This window comes from Scyliorhinus canicula, chromosome 3 (assembly GCF_902713615.1).
Source record: "Scyliorhinus canicula chromosome 3, sScyCan1.1, whole genome shotgun sequence".
NCBI lineage: Eukaryota > Metazoa > Chordata > Chondrichthyes > Carcharhiniformes > Scyliorhinidae > Scyliorhinus > Scyliorhinus canicula.
This window is the reverse complement of record NC_052148.1, coordinates 21,192,090-21,208,703: the sequence shown is the minus strand read 5'-3', so window position 1 is coordinate 21,208,703 and position 16,614 is coordinate 21,192,090. Positions and strand designations below refer to the sequence as shown.

General features: G+C 55.2%; 1 protein-coding gene across 1 annotated transcript in view; it reads left to right on the top strand.

The window, feature by feature from the left end:
• LOC119963850 (sperm flagellar protein 1-like) overlaps window positions 1-16,614 on the top strand; it is a 124,169-nt gene that overhangs the window by 90,818 nt on the left and 16,737 nt on the right. The window contains exon 4 of the mRNA XM_038793204.1: window positions 14,498-14,537. Coding sequence (XP_038649132.1) covers window positions 14,498-14,537 — 40 coding nt within the window. The remainder of the gene's footprint in view (window positions 1-14,497; window positions 14,538-16,614) is intronic.

The following is a 16,614-nucleotide window of genomic DNA, read 5'->3' as shown; positions in this document are numbered from 1 at the left end:
GTAATCTTGTTGTGGGGTCAGTCGCCGACGGCGATGACAACATAGAGATCTGCAGCAGCACTACAGTTTGTGTTCAGCACACGGTCAATTTTAACTCCTGACACTCGTACACCTGGCTCCACTGGAGTGTTTTAAATAAATAAATATCCCTTGGGGTTTTTGCTGGCAGCCTTGATATAGACAACATGAGATACTACAGAAAAATCAGCTCCACTCAAAGCCAGCCACTATAAAGCAGAAACAGGCAATAGGTTAGTTATTTACAAGTGTAATTGGCTGAATATTCCATCACATGGATCTTTATCTGTACTGGTATGGTGGTGCCTGTATCCTTGCTCAACGTGCTCAACGTCAGAGAGAGAGAAATCATGGGCTGCTTCATCAATTTACAGGCCCCTTGTTCGCCCACCCCATAAACCACCCCCGCTCCCACCTCACACTCCCACTCCCCTTGACATTCTTTGGGTTTGCAATACTGGGAACCATGGGCGAAATTCTCCGCACCCGCGGAAAGTCGGCAAAACGTCGTAAAAATCGGGACCGTTTTACGACGGTCGCGAAGGCTTCATTTCCCAACGGATTCACTTCCTGGAAATGGGCTAGTAGCGCGGCCGCGTCAATTACGTGCGTGATGACGACGGAACGCGACGACGACACGAACCCGCCCATGTGACGCCGCCCGACGCCGTAAAAAGGCGCGGGCGACCACAGAATCTGTCGGGCAGGATGTCGGAGCCGAGGAGAGCTGCTCCTCGCTTTGTAGATGCAGACGTCGAGGCGCTGCTCGATGCCGTGGAGCAGAGGAGGGGCATCATCCGCCCGCGGAGAGGGCATCGCCAACCTGCCAGCACGGTACGCCAGGCCTGGCGTGACGTGGCTGCTGCCGTCAGTGCTGTGGGGCAGACCCCTCGCTCAGCAGAGCAATGTCGGAAGAAGTTACACGACCTCACCAGGTCTGCCAGGGTAAGTGCCATGAGGGTGCCCCCTAGTCACAACCATCCCTCCCCCTTAACTGCCGGGGGGGGGGGGGGGGGGGGGGGGGGGGGGGGGGGGGAGAGGGATTGGGGCAGAGTTATTTGAGGGTGGTTCACAAAGTTGTCACAGACCCAGCGCTCTGGCCCCGAGGAGAGATGCAATCATCTGATGACAACTTGCCCCCCCCAAACTGTGCCAGTATCTGAACGGACTGCTGATACCTACCGTTTTGTAATGATCTACCTATGTTCCCTCCCCCAACAGGCCAAGGCCGGACATAACCACCGTGAGCGGCACAAGACTGGAGGGGGTTCGCCCAACATGCACCCCCTCAGCACCTTTGAACAGAGGGCACTGGACCTTGTTGGGGGGTCTGCCACCCGCAATATCGCGCAATGCGAGGTTGGCGGAACTGCAGCAAGTGAGACAACCCTCCCTGACAAACACCCCCCCCCCCTCCCCCATCCTCTGTCCCTTCACACACCCTGCCCACTGGGACACCTCCCCCATCCTCTGTCCCTTCACACACCCTGCCCACTGGGACACCTCCCCCATCCTCTGTCCCTTCACACACCCTGCCCACTGGGACACCTCCCCCATCCTCTGTCCCTTCACACACCCTGCCCACTGGGACCGTCCAGCGGCCTGCCGAGCAAATCGAAATAACCCGTCTCATTCTCTTCCCTAGGACGTGATGCCGAACGACCAGGGCCGTCTGGCTGCAGACGGAGACAGGAATCTGCCGCCACCTCACCCGGGGCCTCACAACAGAGGGTGCCCGATCAGCGGGCAGCCCTATCCGCCCCAACCCAATCTGCGGACCAGGACGCACAGAGGGTTCGACGTCCACCACCACCACCAGAAATGGCCAGGGACAACCCTCCTGTCGCTGAGCAGCCCCACACCATGGACGAGGACCTAAGCATTGAGAGCGTCGGGCTTGCGGCACTGCTTTCTCCCACCACATCCATCATCCCAGAGATACACACCCCGGCGGGCCTATTTAGTGATGAGTCTCCTGGGGCACAGTCTGGTTGGCACATCACAGATGAGCAGGTACAGCAGGTGGAGGTCAGAGCAACAGAGGGCCCGGACTCGCGGAGGCCAGACCAGGCCCAGGATGCAGCTGGCTCCCAGACGTTTTCGGAGTTCCTGGAGTTTATCAACCCACCCGCACAGCCGATGCCTCAGGAAACCCAGGGAAACAATGACGGGATGAGGGCTTCCTTCCAGACTCTGCAGACGCTGTTAGAGGAGTCGAACCGCGTCCAAGAGCAGGGAGTGGTGCCGCTCATGGCAGAGACCCAGGCCGACACAACGCACGGGTGGCATCCGCGGTGGAGGCAATGGGTCAGGTTATGCAAGACGTTGGGGTTAATGTGCACGCGTCATCCTCGGCCCTGGACAGGGTTGCCCTCTCACAGGCAGCAATGTGCCAGAGCCAAACCGACATTGCCGGCGCCCTGCGGGCCATGGCCGAGTCTCAGCAGGTCATTGGCCAGTCGCAGCACGCCATGGCACAGTCCCAGCAGTCGATAGCACAGTCCCAGCAGTCGCTGGCACAGTCCCAGCTGTCAGCCGCGGAGACCATCAACCGCCTGACACATGTGCTGGATGGCGTCGTGCACACACAGGTTGAGATCGCACAGTCCCTGGCGGGAATGTCTAACTCCCTGGACTCCGTCTCTGCAAACCTTCGGATCCTGGTGGATACCGTTGCAGGCCTCCAGGACTGGCAGCGCCAGGTGTCGGTGGTGCGACGGGGAACCTCCCCGCTCGCACCTCTGTCCCAAAGTGAGCCCCGGGGGCCACCGGGCTCCCCGAGGGAGGAGGAGGTTTCGGGGCCCGTCCCATTAACTCCATCACGGGACGTCCCGGAATTCTCGGCCTCCCCCCGTCCCATCCCTGGTGCATCGGGTGGGCAGCAGGCAGAGCAGGGTGGCACAATGTCACCCGAGACGCCCGCAGAGCAGCCTGGCCCATCAAGGCCGGGTCGCCCCAGGAAACGCTTGGCCAAGGAGAAACGAGTCGAGGGGGGCGATTCGCAGCAATCCTCCTCCACTCCTGCTGTATCATCTGGGGATTCACTTAGACGTAGTGGTAGGGCCCGTAAGGCAACTAAGATAGACACTGAGTAAGTTGGCACGGGTGAAGGGCACAGTTTAGTTGTAGGGGCTAGGGCACCTGTAAATAATTGTTAATATTAAACGCACTGTTCCACCTTACTTGTAATACCGTGTGATTGTTCCACAGCCACAGGAATCGTGATGGTGACCGAGTGTCGCTGGGGGTGACGGGTGGTGAAACCTCGGTGCCGGGTGTGCAGTCCCTGCCCCTACCCCCCTCCCACAGCTAGCCCACGCGGGCACGTGATGGAGTGTCAGTGACGAACTCAGCGGCCACCAAGGTGGATGGTTCAGCTATTGCCATGGGTCAGACTCTCTCTAACGATTCTGAGCTCACAGCTCATCGCAGAGCGGGCTGTCATCATTCCACATGGCACTGATCACACCCGCTGACACAGCCATCAATGTTGTGCCATTCCGTCTGTACCCAGTGATAAGCGTCATGTCGAAGTGGAGCAGTGTACACTGAGGGGGGGGGGGGGGGGGGGGGGGGTTGTGGTGGTGGCAGTTGTGTGGTGACCCTCTGCATGACTAGCGATGCAGGTGGTGGTTTGGTGTTCATCGGGGACGTCACATGCGATGCGTGAACCGTGCTGCCACCATGGCGTCGCGTGCCCGCCGTCCTTGCCGGGTCCGTCGTGCCGCCTCCTGGACATCACCAGCACCTGGGTCGTGTCTGCGTGCTGCGCCCGCCACTCCGCCAGCGTCCTCCTCCTCCTCCTCCTCCTCCTCCTCCTCCTCTCCTCCTCCTCCTCTGTGCTGGCACCACTGCCACTAGCTTCTCCCTCCGCCTCCTGCAACAGGTCATCTCCCCTCTGCATCGCGATGTTGTGCAGCGCACAGCAGACCACTACAATGCGAGCGACCCTTTCGGCCTGGTACTGCAGGGCCCCTCCGGAGCGGGCCAGGCACCTGAATCTCATCTTCAGGAGGCCAAGGCAGCGCTCCACCACACCCCTGGTTGCTGCATGGGCCTCGTTGTATCGTGTTTCCGCATTGGTCTGAGGCCTCCGTATAGGCGTCATCAGCCAAGACCTCAGCGGATAACCCCTGTCACCTAGCAACCAGCCCCTCAGCCGGGGGGGACATCCCTCAAACATCGCAGGGATGAACGACTGCGCTAGTATGTAGGAGTCATGCACACTCCCTGGGAACCTTGCACAGACGTTCATGAACCTCATGTGGGGGTCGCATACCACCTGGACATTAATGGAGTATGTCCCCCTCCTGTTTGTGAACACTTCCTTGTCCACAGCAGGCGGGCGCATGGGGACGTGAACACAGTCGATTGACCCCTGAACCCTCGGTATCCCGGCCACACTGGCAAATCCACGGGCTCGTGAGTCTTGACTTGCTCGGTCCTCGGGAAAGGTGATGTAGCGATCGGCGATGGCATAGAGGGCGTGGGTCACATCCCGGATGCACCTGTGCACCGATGACTGGGAGATCCCAGAGACGTCCCCTCTCGGAGACTGGAAGGAGCCGGTAGCATAGAAGTTCAGAGCGACCGTCACCTTGATGGCTACCGGGATCGCGTGTCCTCCCCCCGTTCCACGTGGGGCGAGGTGCGACAGGAGTTCGCAGATATGTATCACCGTCTGCCTACTCAGCCGGAGTCTCCTCCTGCAGATGATGTCCGGCATTGTTAGGAAAGAGACCCGGACACGGTACACCCTCGGCTTTGGTCGTCGCCTCTGACGCCGTGGCTGCACCCTCACTCTCTCCTCTTCCTCTTCCTCCTCCTCCTCCTCCTCCTCCCCCCCCCCCCCCCATGCTGCTCGACGACTGGCAACTCCTCGGCCCTTCCCTCTGCTGCTGCAGCTGGCCCTGCAGCCACTGCGGGTTGTGGGTGTGGATGCTGCTGCATCTCCAAATCCAGTAGAGCGGCCCCAACCACTGCGCAGAACATAGCCGTTCTGTTCCCATGCATCGTGCTAACCTACAGAAGGGTGGTGGGAGGCAGAGAAACGGGACATGTTAGACGGAGGTTAGTCGACACCTCGGCAGCCGCCAGCCAGGGGATACCAGTGTGTCCCGGTGGCCTGGTCGCGCTGCTGACACGCGGTCAGCCTAACCCCTGGTCACTTTCTGCATCCAACGGCCAGTAAACTATGGCCTCCTCACGGGTGCGTCAGTGGCCTGTGTCCGGAAGCCACAGGGGAACCAGCGGCCGTGTCCTCGTCACCTGCACACCATGGCATGGTGGCAGACATTTTGTTACGGGCTTGGACAGCTCACTCTCTACCTAACCCCCCCCCCTCCGTCGCCCCCCACTGCCCCCTCCGTCGCCCCCCACTGCCTTCCCCCGTCGCCCCCACTGCCTCCCCCGTCGCCCCCACTGCCTCCCCCGTCTCCCCCGTCTCCCCCACTGCCTCCCCCGTCTCCCCCCACTGCCCCCTCCGTCTCCCCCACTGCCTCCCCGTCTCCCCCACTGCCTCCCCCGTCGCCCCCACTGCCTCCCCCGTCGCCCCCACTGCCTCCCCCGTCGCCCCCACTGCCTCCCCCGTCGCCCCCACTGCCTCCCCCGTCGCCCCCACTGCCTCCCCCGTCGCCCCCACTGCCTCCCCCGTCGCCCCCACTGCCTCCCCCGTCTCCCCCCCACTGCCCCCGTTCTGGACCCCCTCCCGTTCCCAGGGATGCCTTCCCCGTTGTGGCCAGACTCGAGCGGTGCGCTGAACGGTGCGCTGAGCGGTGCGCAGAGTGGTGCCCTGACCTCCTCCAAGCAGTCATCAGCCAGGCCGACTGGTTGACGAATTTAAAAAGCAGGTGTGTTTCACGACGTCCAAACAGGGCGCCATGACGTCGGGACTTCGGCCCATCCGGGCCGGTGAATAGCGGGGGGGCTCTCAGTGGCGATTCTGGTCGTGTCAGGGGCGGGAAGGAGGCGTCTGTCGGGAAACGCGACTCCGACAATTTGCGGGGTTCGGAGAATAGCGGGAGGGCGTCGGAACAGCGTCGCCGTAAAAATTTCCGACGCCCGCTATTCTCCGAACCGTCGTGAGTCCGGAGAATCGCGCCCATATGTCACAGAAGGGTCAAACTGTCTTACATAGGTTTAACATTTAGCAACACTCTGATTTGAATGATAAATATAGCAGGTGTCAGGATGGTACAGTGGTTAGCGCTGCTCCCTCAAGGTGCCAGGGACCCGGGTTCAATTCAGGCCTTGGGTGACTGACTGTGCGGGTTTGTACTTTCTCCCCAGGTCTGTGTGGGTTTCCTCCAGATGCTCCGATTGCCTTCCACAGTTTAAAGATATGCAGGTTAGGTGGATCGGTCATGTTAACTTGTCCTTAGTGTCCAAAGATTTGCAGGTTAGATGGGTTGCCTGTTGTAGCTTAACATTCCTGGACATTGACTTCCGGTTGCGGTGATGCGGAGCTAAGCCACACGTTCGGCAGCTCCCGCTATTAAAGGACTTTCGGGCCTGTTTTAAGGTGCCAAACGGCGCTGTTTCGGCGATTCCCGGTGGGGGAAGGTGTTTGGAGGAACATTCCGCGAAATTTATGTTGCGTACCCGGAGTGGGGCAAAGGAAAAGGCTGCAGCAGCTCACCAGAAAATGCGGGGGAAGGAGTAAAAAATGGCAGCCGCGGAGCACCCGAAGACTGGTGGAAGTGGGCGCAGGAGCAGCAAGCTGCTCTTCTGCGCTGTTTTGCGGAGCTGAAGGCTGAGTTGCTGGACTCCCTGAATGCGACTACCAACAAGCTGCTTGAGACCCAGACAGCCCAGGGGGCGGCCATTCAGGAGTTGCAGCGGCAGGCCGCTGAGCGGGAGGAGGAGGCCGTGGTCCTCGTGGGGAAGGTGGAGATGCACGAGGCACCTCACAAAAAGTGGCAAGACCGCTTGGAGGAGCTGGACTTTCGCATGAGGCAAAAGAATTTGAGGATCCTGGGCCTGGCGGAGGGGCTGGAGGGGTCGGATCTTCCGTCCTATGTGGCCATGATGCTGAACTCGTTGATGGGAGCGGGGTCCTTCCATTTGCCCCTGGAGCTTGAGGGAGCCCACAGAATGCTGGCCAGGAGGCCCAAGACGAATGAACCCCCGCGGGCGGTGCTGGTGCGGTTCCATCGATTCAGTGACCGGGAGTGTGTGCTGCGCTGGGCCAAGAAAGAGAGGAGCAGCAAGTGGGAGAATTCGGTAGTGCGAATCTACCAGGACTGGAATGCGGAGGTGGCTAAGCGGCGGGCCGGGTTTAACCGGACGAAGGCGGTGCTGCATGCCAAGCAGGTCAAATTTGGAATGCTGCAGCCTGCGCGTCTGTGGGTGACATATAGAACGTAGAACAGTACAGCACAGAACAGGCCCTTCGGCCCTCAATGTTGTGCCGAGCCATGATCACCCTACTCAAACCCACGTATCCACCCTATACCCGTAACCCAACAACCTTACTTTTATTAGGACACTACGAGCAATTTAGCATGGCCAATCCACCTAACCCGCACATCTTTGGACTGTGGGAGGAAACCGGAGCACCCGGAGGAAACCCACGCACACAGGGGGAGGACGTGCAGACTCCACACAGACAGTGACCCAGCTGGGAATCGAACCTGGGACCCTGGAGCTGTGAAGCATTTATGCTAACCACCATGCTACCCTGCTGCCCCTATATAAGGACCGGCACCACTACTTCGAGATCCCGGAGGAGGCGTGGGCCTTTGTACAGGCGGAGAAGCTGGACTCGAACTTGGGTCTGGGGGCTGCGGGGTCCAGTGTACTACGGTCGTTGCTGTTTTTGCTGTTGCTGTTTTTGTAACTTTGACATGTGTTTTCTATGCTGGTCTTTGCTCTGTTTCCGGGTGGGTCTGTTGGGTATGGTTTTGTGTTATGTGGGGAATGCTGGGGGTTTGTTTTTTTTTCTTCTGTCCGGGGCTGGGGGGTGGGGTGGAGCTGGAATTTGGGAGCTGCATCAGAAGGGTGGGGTGTGGCAGTGTGAAAGCGCGGGCTTTCCTCTGGTTTCCCGCGCTGCGGGGCGGGGGGGTGGAGCTGACGGTGGGGGCGTGGCCTCTACTGGTTTTGTCCGGCGCTGAAGCGGTGCCAAGGAGGTGTGGCAGGAGGGGGGATGACCCCATGTCGGGAGGGGTCGGGTTTTGGTGGGAGTTGCCGGGGTCAGCAGAAGTCAGCTGACTCACGGAAGTACCATGGAGGGTGCGTCGCGGCTAGGAGGGGTCTGAGCCGGGGAGGGGGGGGGGGGGGAGGGGCATACCGGGTTGCTGCTGGAAGGTGGAAGGGCCAGGAGAGAGCTGGTGTGGGCCGGAGGGGTAGCGGGGAGGAGGTATCGTCATGGGGAACAGGTCGGGCGGGGTGTGCTGGCCTGGGACGAGCAGTCGATGAGCTATGGCTAGTCGGCGGGGGAGGGGGGCGGGGTGCCCTCTGATCCAGCTGATCACCTGGAACGTGAGGGGGCTGAATGGGTCGGTTAAGCGGGCTCGGGTATTTTCTCATTTGAAGGGGCTGAAGGCGGACGTGGCTATGCTCCAGGAGACCCACTTGAAGGTGGCGGACCAGGTTCGTCTGAGGAAGGGGTGGGTGGGGCAGGTTTTCCACTCAGGATTAGACGCGAAGAACTGGGGGGGTGGCGATTCTGGTGGGGAAGAGGGTGGCGTTCGAGGCGGCTGAGGTGGTGTCGGACAAAGAGGGCAGATTTATTATGGTGAAGGGTAGGCTGCAGGGAGAGAAGGTGGTGCTGGTAAATGTGTATGCCCCAAATTGGGATGATGCTGGCTTTATGAGGCGCTTGTTGGGCCGCATTCCGGACCTGGAGGCAGGGGGCCTGATCATGGGGGGAGACTTTAACACGGTGCTAGATCCCCTACTGGACCAGTCCAGTTCAAGGACGGGTAGGAGGCCGGCGGCGGCCAAAGTGCTGAGGGGGTTTATGGACCAGATGGGAGGGGTGGATCCCTGGAGGTTTGGGAGGCCGAGGGCGCGGGAGTATTCCTTTTTCTCCCATGTGCATAGGGTTTACTCCCGAATAGATTTTTTCGTCCTGAGCAGGGGATTGATCCCGAAGGTGCAGGATGCCGAGTATTCGGCCATAGCAATTTCAGACCATGCTCCGCACTGGGTCGATCTGGAGATGGGGGAGGCGTGGGACCAGCGCCCGCTGTGGCGTCTGGATGTGGGGATGCTGGCTGATGAGGAGGTGTGTAGGAGGGTCCGGGGAAGTATTGAGGGGTATCTTGAGACCAACGACACGGGGGAGGTCCGGGTGGGGATGGTCTGGGAGGCTGTGAAAGCAGTGATCCGGTGGGAGCTGATTTCCATCCGGGCCCATAGGGAAAGGAGGGAGAGGAGGGAGAGGGAGAGACTGGTGGGGGAGCTCCTGGATGTGGATAGGAGGTACGCGGAGGCCCCGGAGGAGGGGTTGCTGGGAGAACGGCGTAGTTTGCAGACCAAGTTCGACTTGCTGACCACAGTGGAGGAGGGCGCAAGGCGCGGTATATGAGTATGGGGAGAAGGCGAGCAGGATGTTGGCGCATCAGCTCCGCAGGCGAGATGTGGCTAGGGAAATTGGTGGAGTGACGGATAAGGGTGGGAATGTGGTGCAGAAGGGGGCAGAGGTGAACAGGGTCTTTAGGGACTTTTACTAGGAACTGTACCGGTCAGAGCCACCGGTGTGTGGGTGGGGGGGGGGGGGGGGGGGGGGGGGTGGATGGAGAGCTTCATGAACAGGCTACGCTTCCCAAAGGTGCAGGAGGAGCTGGTGGAGGTGCTGGGGGCGCCGATAGAGTTAGAGGAGCTAGTCAGGGGGATTGGTCAAATGCAGTCAGGTAAGGCGCCGTGGCCGGATGGGTTCCCGGTGGAATTTTATAAAAAAGTATGTGGATCTGGTGGGCCCCCTGTTGGTGCGAGCCTTCAATGAGGCATGGGAGGGGGGGGGGGCTTTGCCCCCGACGATGTCACGGGCGCTGATCTCTCTGATCCTGAAGCGTAATAAGGACACCTTGCAGTGTGGATCATACAGGCCAATCTCGCTCCTCAATGTGGATGCTAAGTTGCTGGCGAAGATCCTGGCCACCAGGATAGAGGACTGTGTGCCAGGGGTGATACACGAGGATCAGACAGGATTTGTCAAGGGAAGACAGCTTAACACGAATGTGCGGAGATTGTTAAATGTTATTATGATGCCGGCGGTGGAGGGGGAGGCGGAGATAGTGGTGGCGCTGGATGCAGAGAAGGCGTTTGATAGAGTGGAGTGGGGGGTACCTGTGGGAGGTGCTGGAGCGGTTCGGATTTGGGGAGGGGTTCATCAAATGGGTGAGGTTGCTCTACGAGGCCCCGATGGCGAGTGTAGTTACCAATGGAAGGAGATCAGAGTACTTCAGGCTCTACCGTGGGACCAGGCAGAGGTGCCCCCTGTCCCCCTTGCTTTTTGTACTGGCGATAGAACCTCTGGCTTTGGCGCTGAGCGAGTCGGGGAGGTGGAGGGGGCTGGTGCGGGGTGGGGAGGAACATCGTGTATCGCTGTATGCAGACGACCTGCTGTTGTATGTGGCGGACCCAGAGGGGGGAATGCCGGGAGTGATGGAGCTGTTGGTTGAGTTTGGGAGCTTCTCGGGCTATAAGTTGAATCTGGGCAAGAGCGAGGTATTTGTAGTGCACCTGGGTGATCAGGAGGAGGGAATTGGGAGGCTCCCGTTTCAGAGGGCAGTGAAGAGTTTCAGATACCTGGGGGTGCAGGTGGCCAGGAGTTGGGGGACTCTCCATAAGCTTAATTTTACCAGGTTTGTGGAGCAGATGGAGGAGGAATTCAAAAGGTGGGACATGGTGCCGCTATCGCTGGCGGGTAGAGTGCAGTCCGTCAAAATGACGGTTCTCCCGAGGTTCTTGTTCCTTTTTCAGTGTTTGCCCATCTTTATCCCTAGGGCCTTTTTTAGGAGGGTGACTAGCAGCACATGAGCTTTGTTTGGGTGCACAGGACCCCGAGGGTGAAGAGGGTCTTCTTGGAGCGGGGTAGAGATGGTGGGGGGCTGGCATTACCCAATCTCTCGGGGTATTATTGTGCGGCCAATGTGTCGGTGGTGCGCAAGTGGGTGATGGAGGGGGAGGGGGCAGCATGGAAACGGTTGGAGATGGCGTCCTGTGGGGGCACAAGCCTGGGGGCCCTGGTAACGGCGCCTTGGCCGCTCCTTCCTACGAGGTATATCACGTGTCCGGTGGTGGCGGCTACCCTCAAGATTTGGGGGCAGTGGAGGCGACATAGGGGGGAAGTGGGGGGGCTTTATGGAGGCTCCGTTAAGGGGGAACCATCAGTTCGTCCCGGGGAACATTCATGGGGGGTTCCAGGGTTGGCGCAGAGCGGGCATCAGACAGCTGAGGGACCTGTTCATTGATGGGAGGTTTGCGAGCCTGGGGGAGTTGGAGGAGAAATTTGGGCTCCCCTCGGGGAACATGTTCAGGTATCTGCAGGTAAAGGCGTTTGCTGGGCGGCAGGTGGAAGGATTCCCTTTGCTTCCCGCGAGGGGCGTGAGGGACAGGGTGCTTTCGGGGGTCTGGGTTGGGGATGGGAAGATATCCGATATCTACAAGGTAATGCAGGAGGTGGCGGATGCCCTGGAGAGGGTTATCTCTTCCTCCTCATGTGCGCGGCTTAGCCTCATCCAATTCAAGATGCTGCACCGGGCCCACATGTCCGGGTCTAGGATGAGTAGGTTCTTTGGGGGCGAGTACAGGTGTGTCAGGTGTTCGGGGAGTCCAGCGAACCATGCCCATATGTTCTGGGTATGCCCGGCACTGGAGGAGTTCTGGAAGGGGGTGGCGAGGACGGTGTCGAGGGTGGTAGGATCCAGGGTCAAGCCAGGCTGGGGACTCGCGATTTTTGGGGTTGTGGTGGAGCCGGGAGTGCAGGAGGCGAGAGATGCCGGTGTTTTGGCCTTTGTGTCCCTAGTAGCCCAGCGGAGGATCTTGCTACAGTGGAAGGATGCGAGACCCTCAAGCGTGGAGACCTGGATCAATGACATGCCGGGTTTTATTAAGCTGGAGAAGGTCAAATTCGCCCTGAGAGGATCGGTACAAGGGTTCTTTAGGCGGTGGCAACCTTTCCTCGACTTTCTGGCTCAGCGATAGGGTACTGGGTCAGCAGCAGCAGCAACCCGGGGGGGGGGGGGGGGGGGGGGGTGGGGGGGGGGGGGGGGGGGTTTTGACTATGTTTATTTAATTTTAATTTATTTTTAATTTCTCTTGTTGTTTACTGGATTTGGGGGGTGGGGGGTGAGATACATGCATTGATACGGTCTTGGGGGTGTTACAGTTACTATGGTGTTTTTATTGCTGCTTTTCATTGTTTGTTGTTATATTTTCTGTTAAACAATTTCAATAAAGATTATTTATTAAAAAAAACATTCCTGGACATTCGCCTGGGCTTCAGCAACAAGTAAGAATCTGTTGTCACCCTCTACTGGCTTCAACTGATGAAACTGATAAATCATCGTAATTTGGATTATACTCAATACAAACTTTATTTAATTCAACTTTATCTCACTCAATAAGACTTTAGTTATGTGTATATTTGAACAGTTACATAAGTTTCGAGACTCACAACTTGAATTCAAAATACTATCCGATGGAGAAAACTGGCCAAGCCCGCCAAGGGTTTCATTCTTCTCCAAGAATTTCTTTCTCTGAGAAAAACTCAAGATCTCTTCTCCGTGAATATTGATCCCAGGGTTATCGCTGCTGAAACCTTGGAATTTTCTTTTTAAACAATCCTTCACTACGTCAACTTCAGTTGCCCTTTGAGAGTCTTGTTTTCACTGTTTTAATACAAAGTGTTACCAGTGAAGAGCCGCTGTTCTTCATTTCCCCATGAAACTCATTTTGATGAGCTGCCGTTTTCACACACACACGTCTGTTAGCCAATTTTACCATCATGCCTCACAGCACAATGTTAGCCATTTCCCTGCCTCAACAAACCTTTCTCGTTAGTGGCATTATCTCCACTGCCAGAATTCCACCTCACGTTGTCAAAACCCCAACACCACAGCCCTGACTCGATACAGGATCCGAAATACAGATTTGAGCCCCGAGACCTCATGATCAACAAATTAGGGAATGGCAGGGTGGGCTACCATGGGTCCAGGCCAGAGTGCAGTGAGAATTAACGAGGTCATATAGAAACACTGCACAATCTGATACCCAAACAGTCATTGATGATTTGTCGAGAACCTGCTTCAAGGTATTGATGAGACGGAGCTGAAACCCTTTTTCACAGGCAATATGGTGGAACTTCATGTCATTTCCCAAGCAAACGTGAATAGTGCTAAATGAACATGCAACTGCCATATCTACTGAGAAAACTAAACAAGGGCTGTGAAGTCACAGCATGGGATTGTGCAAACAATTAACATGCCCATCTGGTCTCCTGTGTAGCATTCTCTATGATATGAAATTCTTTCCTCTCCTATTTTAGTGAGGGCATTCTCCACGGTGATGGAGAAAGTAGCTTGAAAATGTTAACATTTTTTTTCTGCCAATCTTCTTAAGCATAGCCTCAAAGCTGAATTAGAATTATCTTCAGTTAAAAGGTGTGGAACTTACAAGTGTAGATCTCCAACAGACTTGGGTTTGCTTGTACAAGCAAGGCAGGAAGCTAACATGCTGGTGCAGCAAGCAATTAGGGAAGCAAATGGCCTTTATTGCAAGGGGATTGGAGTCCCAGAATAAAAATGTGTCGCCAGCCCTTTCGAAAGACTGCCACAGGCAAATCTGTCTCCTCTGCTCCTATTTTATGTTCTTGTATGTAACTTTAAAACAACTTTAAAATAGTCAAACATCCCAAGACATTTCTTGGAGTGTTACCAAGCACATTTGACAACGAACGACATGAGGAAATATTAAGGTAGGTGAACGTGGTGAATGAGGTAGGCTTTAATGAGTCTTAAAGAGAGGTGGAAAGGCTGATTAGTTTCGGGAAGCAATTCCAGAGCTTCGTGGCTGTGCAGTTGAAGATATGGCTGCCAATGGTGGAGCGATTAAACTCCGGAATGTTCAAGAGGCCATTGCTGATTTCAAATTTCAATCTCATCTAGCATAGTGGTTAGCACTGTTGCTTCACAGCTGCAGGGTCCCAGGTTCGATCCCCGGCTTGGGTCACTGTCTGTGCGGACTCTGCACATTCTCCCCGAGTCTGCGTGGTTTACCTCCGGGTGCTCCGGTTTCTTCCCACAAGTCCCGAAAGATGTGCTTGTTCGGTGAATTGGACATTCTGAATTCTCCCTCAATGTACCCGAACAGGCGCCGGAATGTGGCAACTAGGGGCTTTTCACAGTAACTTCATTGCAGTGTTAATGTAAGCCGACCTGTGACAATAATGAAGATTATTTTTATTACTCATTTTGTTGTAACACCGCTGAACAAAGCGTTTCCAATAATCGTTTTGCCTTATTGTTTTTCGTAGGACCTCGAGTATTATAGCACAGCAATGGAACAAGACATGGGTGAGAGTTTATTTAAAACGCAAATTGGTGCTCGGTATCACGTGAATATCTACGTCGGTTTTCCAGTAGGTGCTGTGCTGAGATTGAGGAAATGAATGAACGAACGTCAGGGCATTGTTACACAGAAAACCATTTTCAATGTGAAGTACGTAGCTCCCATGGGAACTGTTCCTCAGACGTGTTTCAATTTTTCAGAGAAATTATTATTAAAGTTCATCAACCTTATAATTAAGATTGGATATGCATTTAATTGCTGTAAGGGGAAGGTTTATACACACGCACTGTTAAGATCCCAACTCTGGGCCTCCTTCCTTCAGTAGTGTGCCTCGTAAGAGGCTATTTGTGTAACTTTTAATTTATGAGGGTGAAGCATGTGCTGGTATCCATGGGAGAAAAGGTAGAATGATCAGCATGTTCATTTGCCTGAGTAAGATCATTGATCTCTTTGGGGAAGTAGCTTGCAGTCCTGTGGGCGAGAGAGGTTGCACTCAACATGGAAATTCCTTTTCTTCAGATGGCACAAGAGACATTTGTTTTTGGAGGCTTTTTCCCAAGGGCACCCAGTAGTCTGTTTCTCCTCTGCTCACTGAAGTGTGTCCCCAGTTGCTTCTTTGGCAGACATTCTTGGACAGCTCCACAACTCCTGAAGCACCCTGTCAAACGACCTGTCAATGAACTGAATAGGGCAAGCACTTTAAGACTTAGCTATTCCTCCTTCACCTTACTGAATTGTAAGTCTGAGCTGGCTTTTAAAGACTACACTCAAATTTCCAAACCTGATTAACCCCATTTCATATGGGGCTTACACCAGTGATTCCTCCAAAGAATATACACATTTACAACTGGATCTGGATCGGCAAGGTGAGTGGGCCAGAATTTGGCAGATGCAGTTTAACGTGGTAAGCATTTGGTTATCCATTTTGGTCGGAGGAATAAAAAAGCAACTTGTTATCTAAATGGAGAGAAACTTCAAAATGCTTTGGTGTAGAGGAATTTGGGTTTCCTTGTGCATGAATCACAGAAAGTTAGTATGCAGGTGCAGCAGGTAAAAAGGAAGGCAAATGAAATTTTGGCATTCATTGATCATGGAATAGAGCATTAAAGTAGGGAAGTGCAGTTGCAACTGTATGGAAAATTAGTGAGACCACGGCCAGAGTTCTTTGGCCGTTTGCTGACCGTGGTTCAGAGAAGGTTCACCAGATTGATTCCAGGGATGAAGGACTTGTCTTATGAAGAAAGTTGGAGAAGTTTAGGCCTATACTCACTGACGTTTGGAATGAGGGGAGGTGTATAAGATACTAAAGGGGATTGGCCGGATAGATGTAGAGCAGATGTTTCCCCTTGTTGAACATTGTAGATAAGAGGCCATAGCTTTAGGCTAAGGGGTGGCAGATTTAAAACAGATATGAGGAGGAATTACCTCACTCAAAGGGTCGTGAATCTGTGGAATTCTCTACCCCAGAGTGCAGTGGACTCCAGAACGCTAAACACATTTAAGGAGGAGATCGCTAGTTTTTTAATTAGTAGAGGGATGGAGGGCTATGGGGAGCGGGCAGGAAGAGTCTGAGATGAGGTCAAGATGAGGTCAGCCGTGATCATATTGAACAGCGGAGCGGGCTCCAGGGGCTGAATTGCCCACTACTGCTCCTAGTTCTTATGTTTTTCTTATGTCTGCCAAGGCTCACACCTCAAGAATGGCTAAGAAATGCCAGAAACTGGCTTGATCATTGGGAGCATGGGACTTTAAACCAAAATGGGATGACAAACTGCTCTACTTATTTAAAATGTAGACCCTCAAGTGAGTTGTCCCCATGCTTTGTGACCAGTCACATGTCCTTGGAATAATCAGGTGAATGAGATGGCAGAAAGCTGCCAACATCACTTACCATAACTCCGTACCTTCAGGAACGGACATTGGAAAAATAAAAGATGTCACCAGATGTGAAAGCATGCAGGTCAGCAGTTTTGGCTATAATTATAGTTTATCTCTCTTTTTCATTGCTTGACTGTAAATCTCGCCCCCGGCGCCTCTTACTCTTCACTTCTGTGTAATTCAAAGGCTACCCGTTTGAAAACT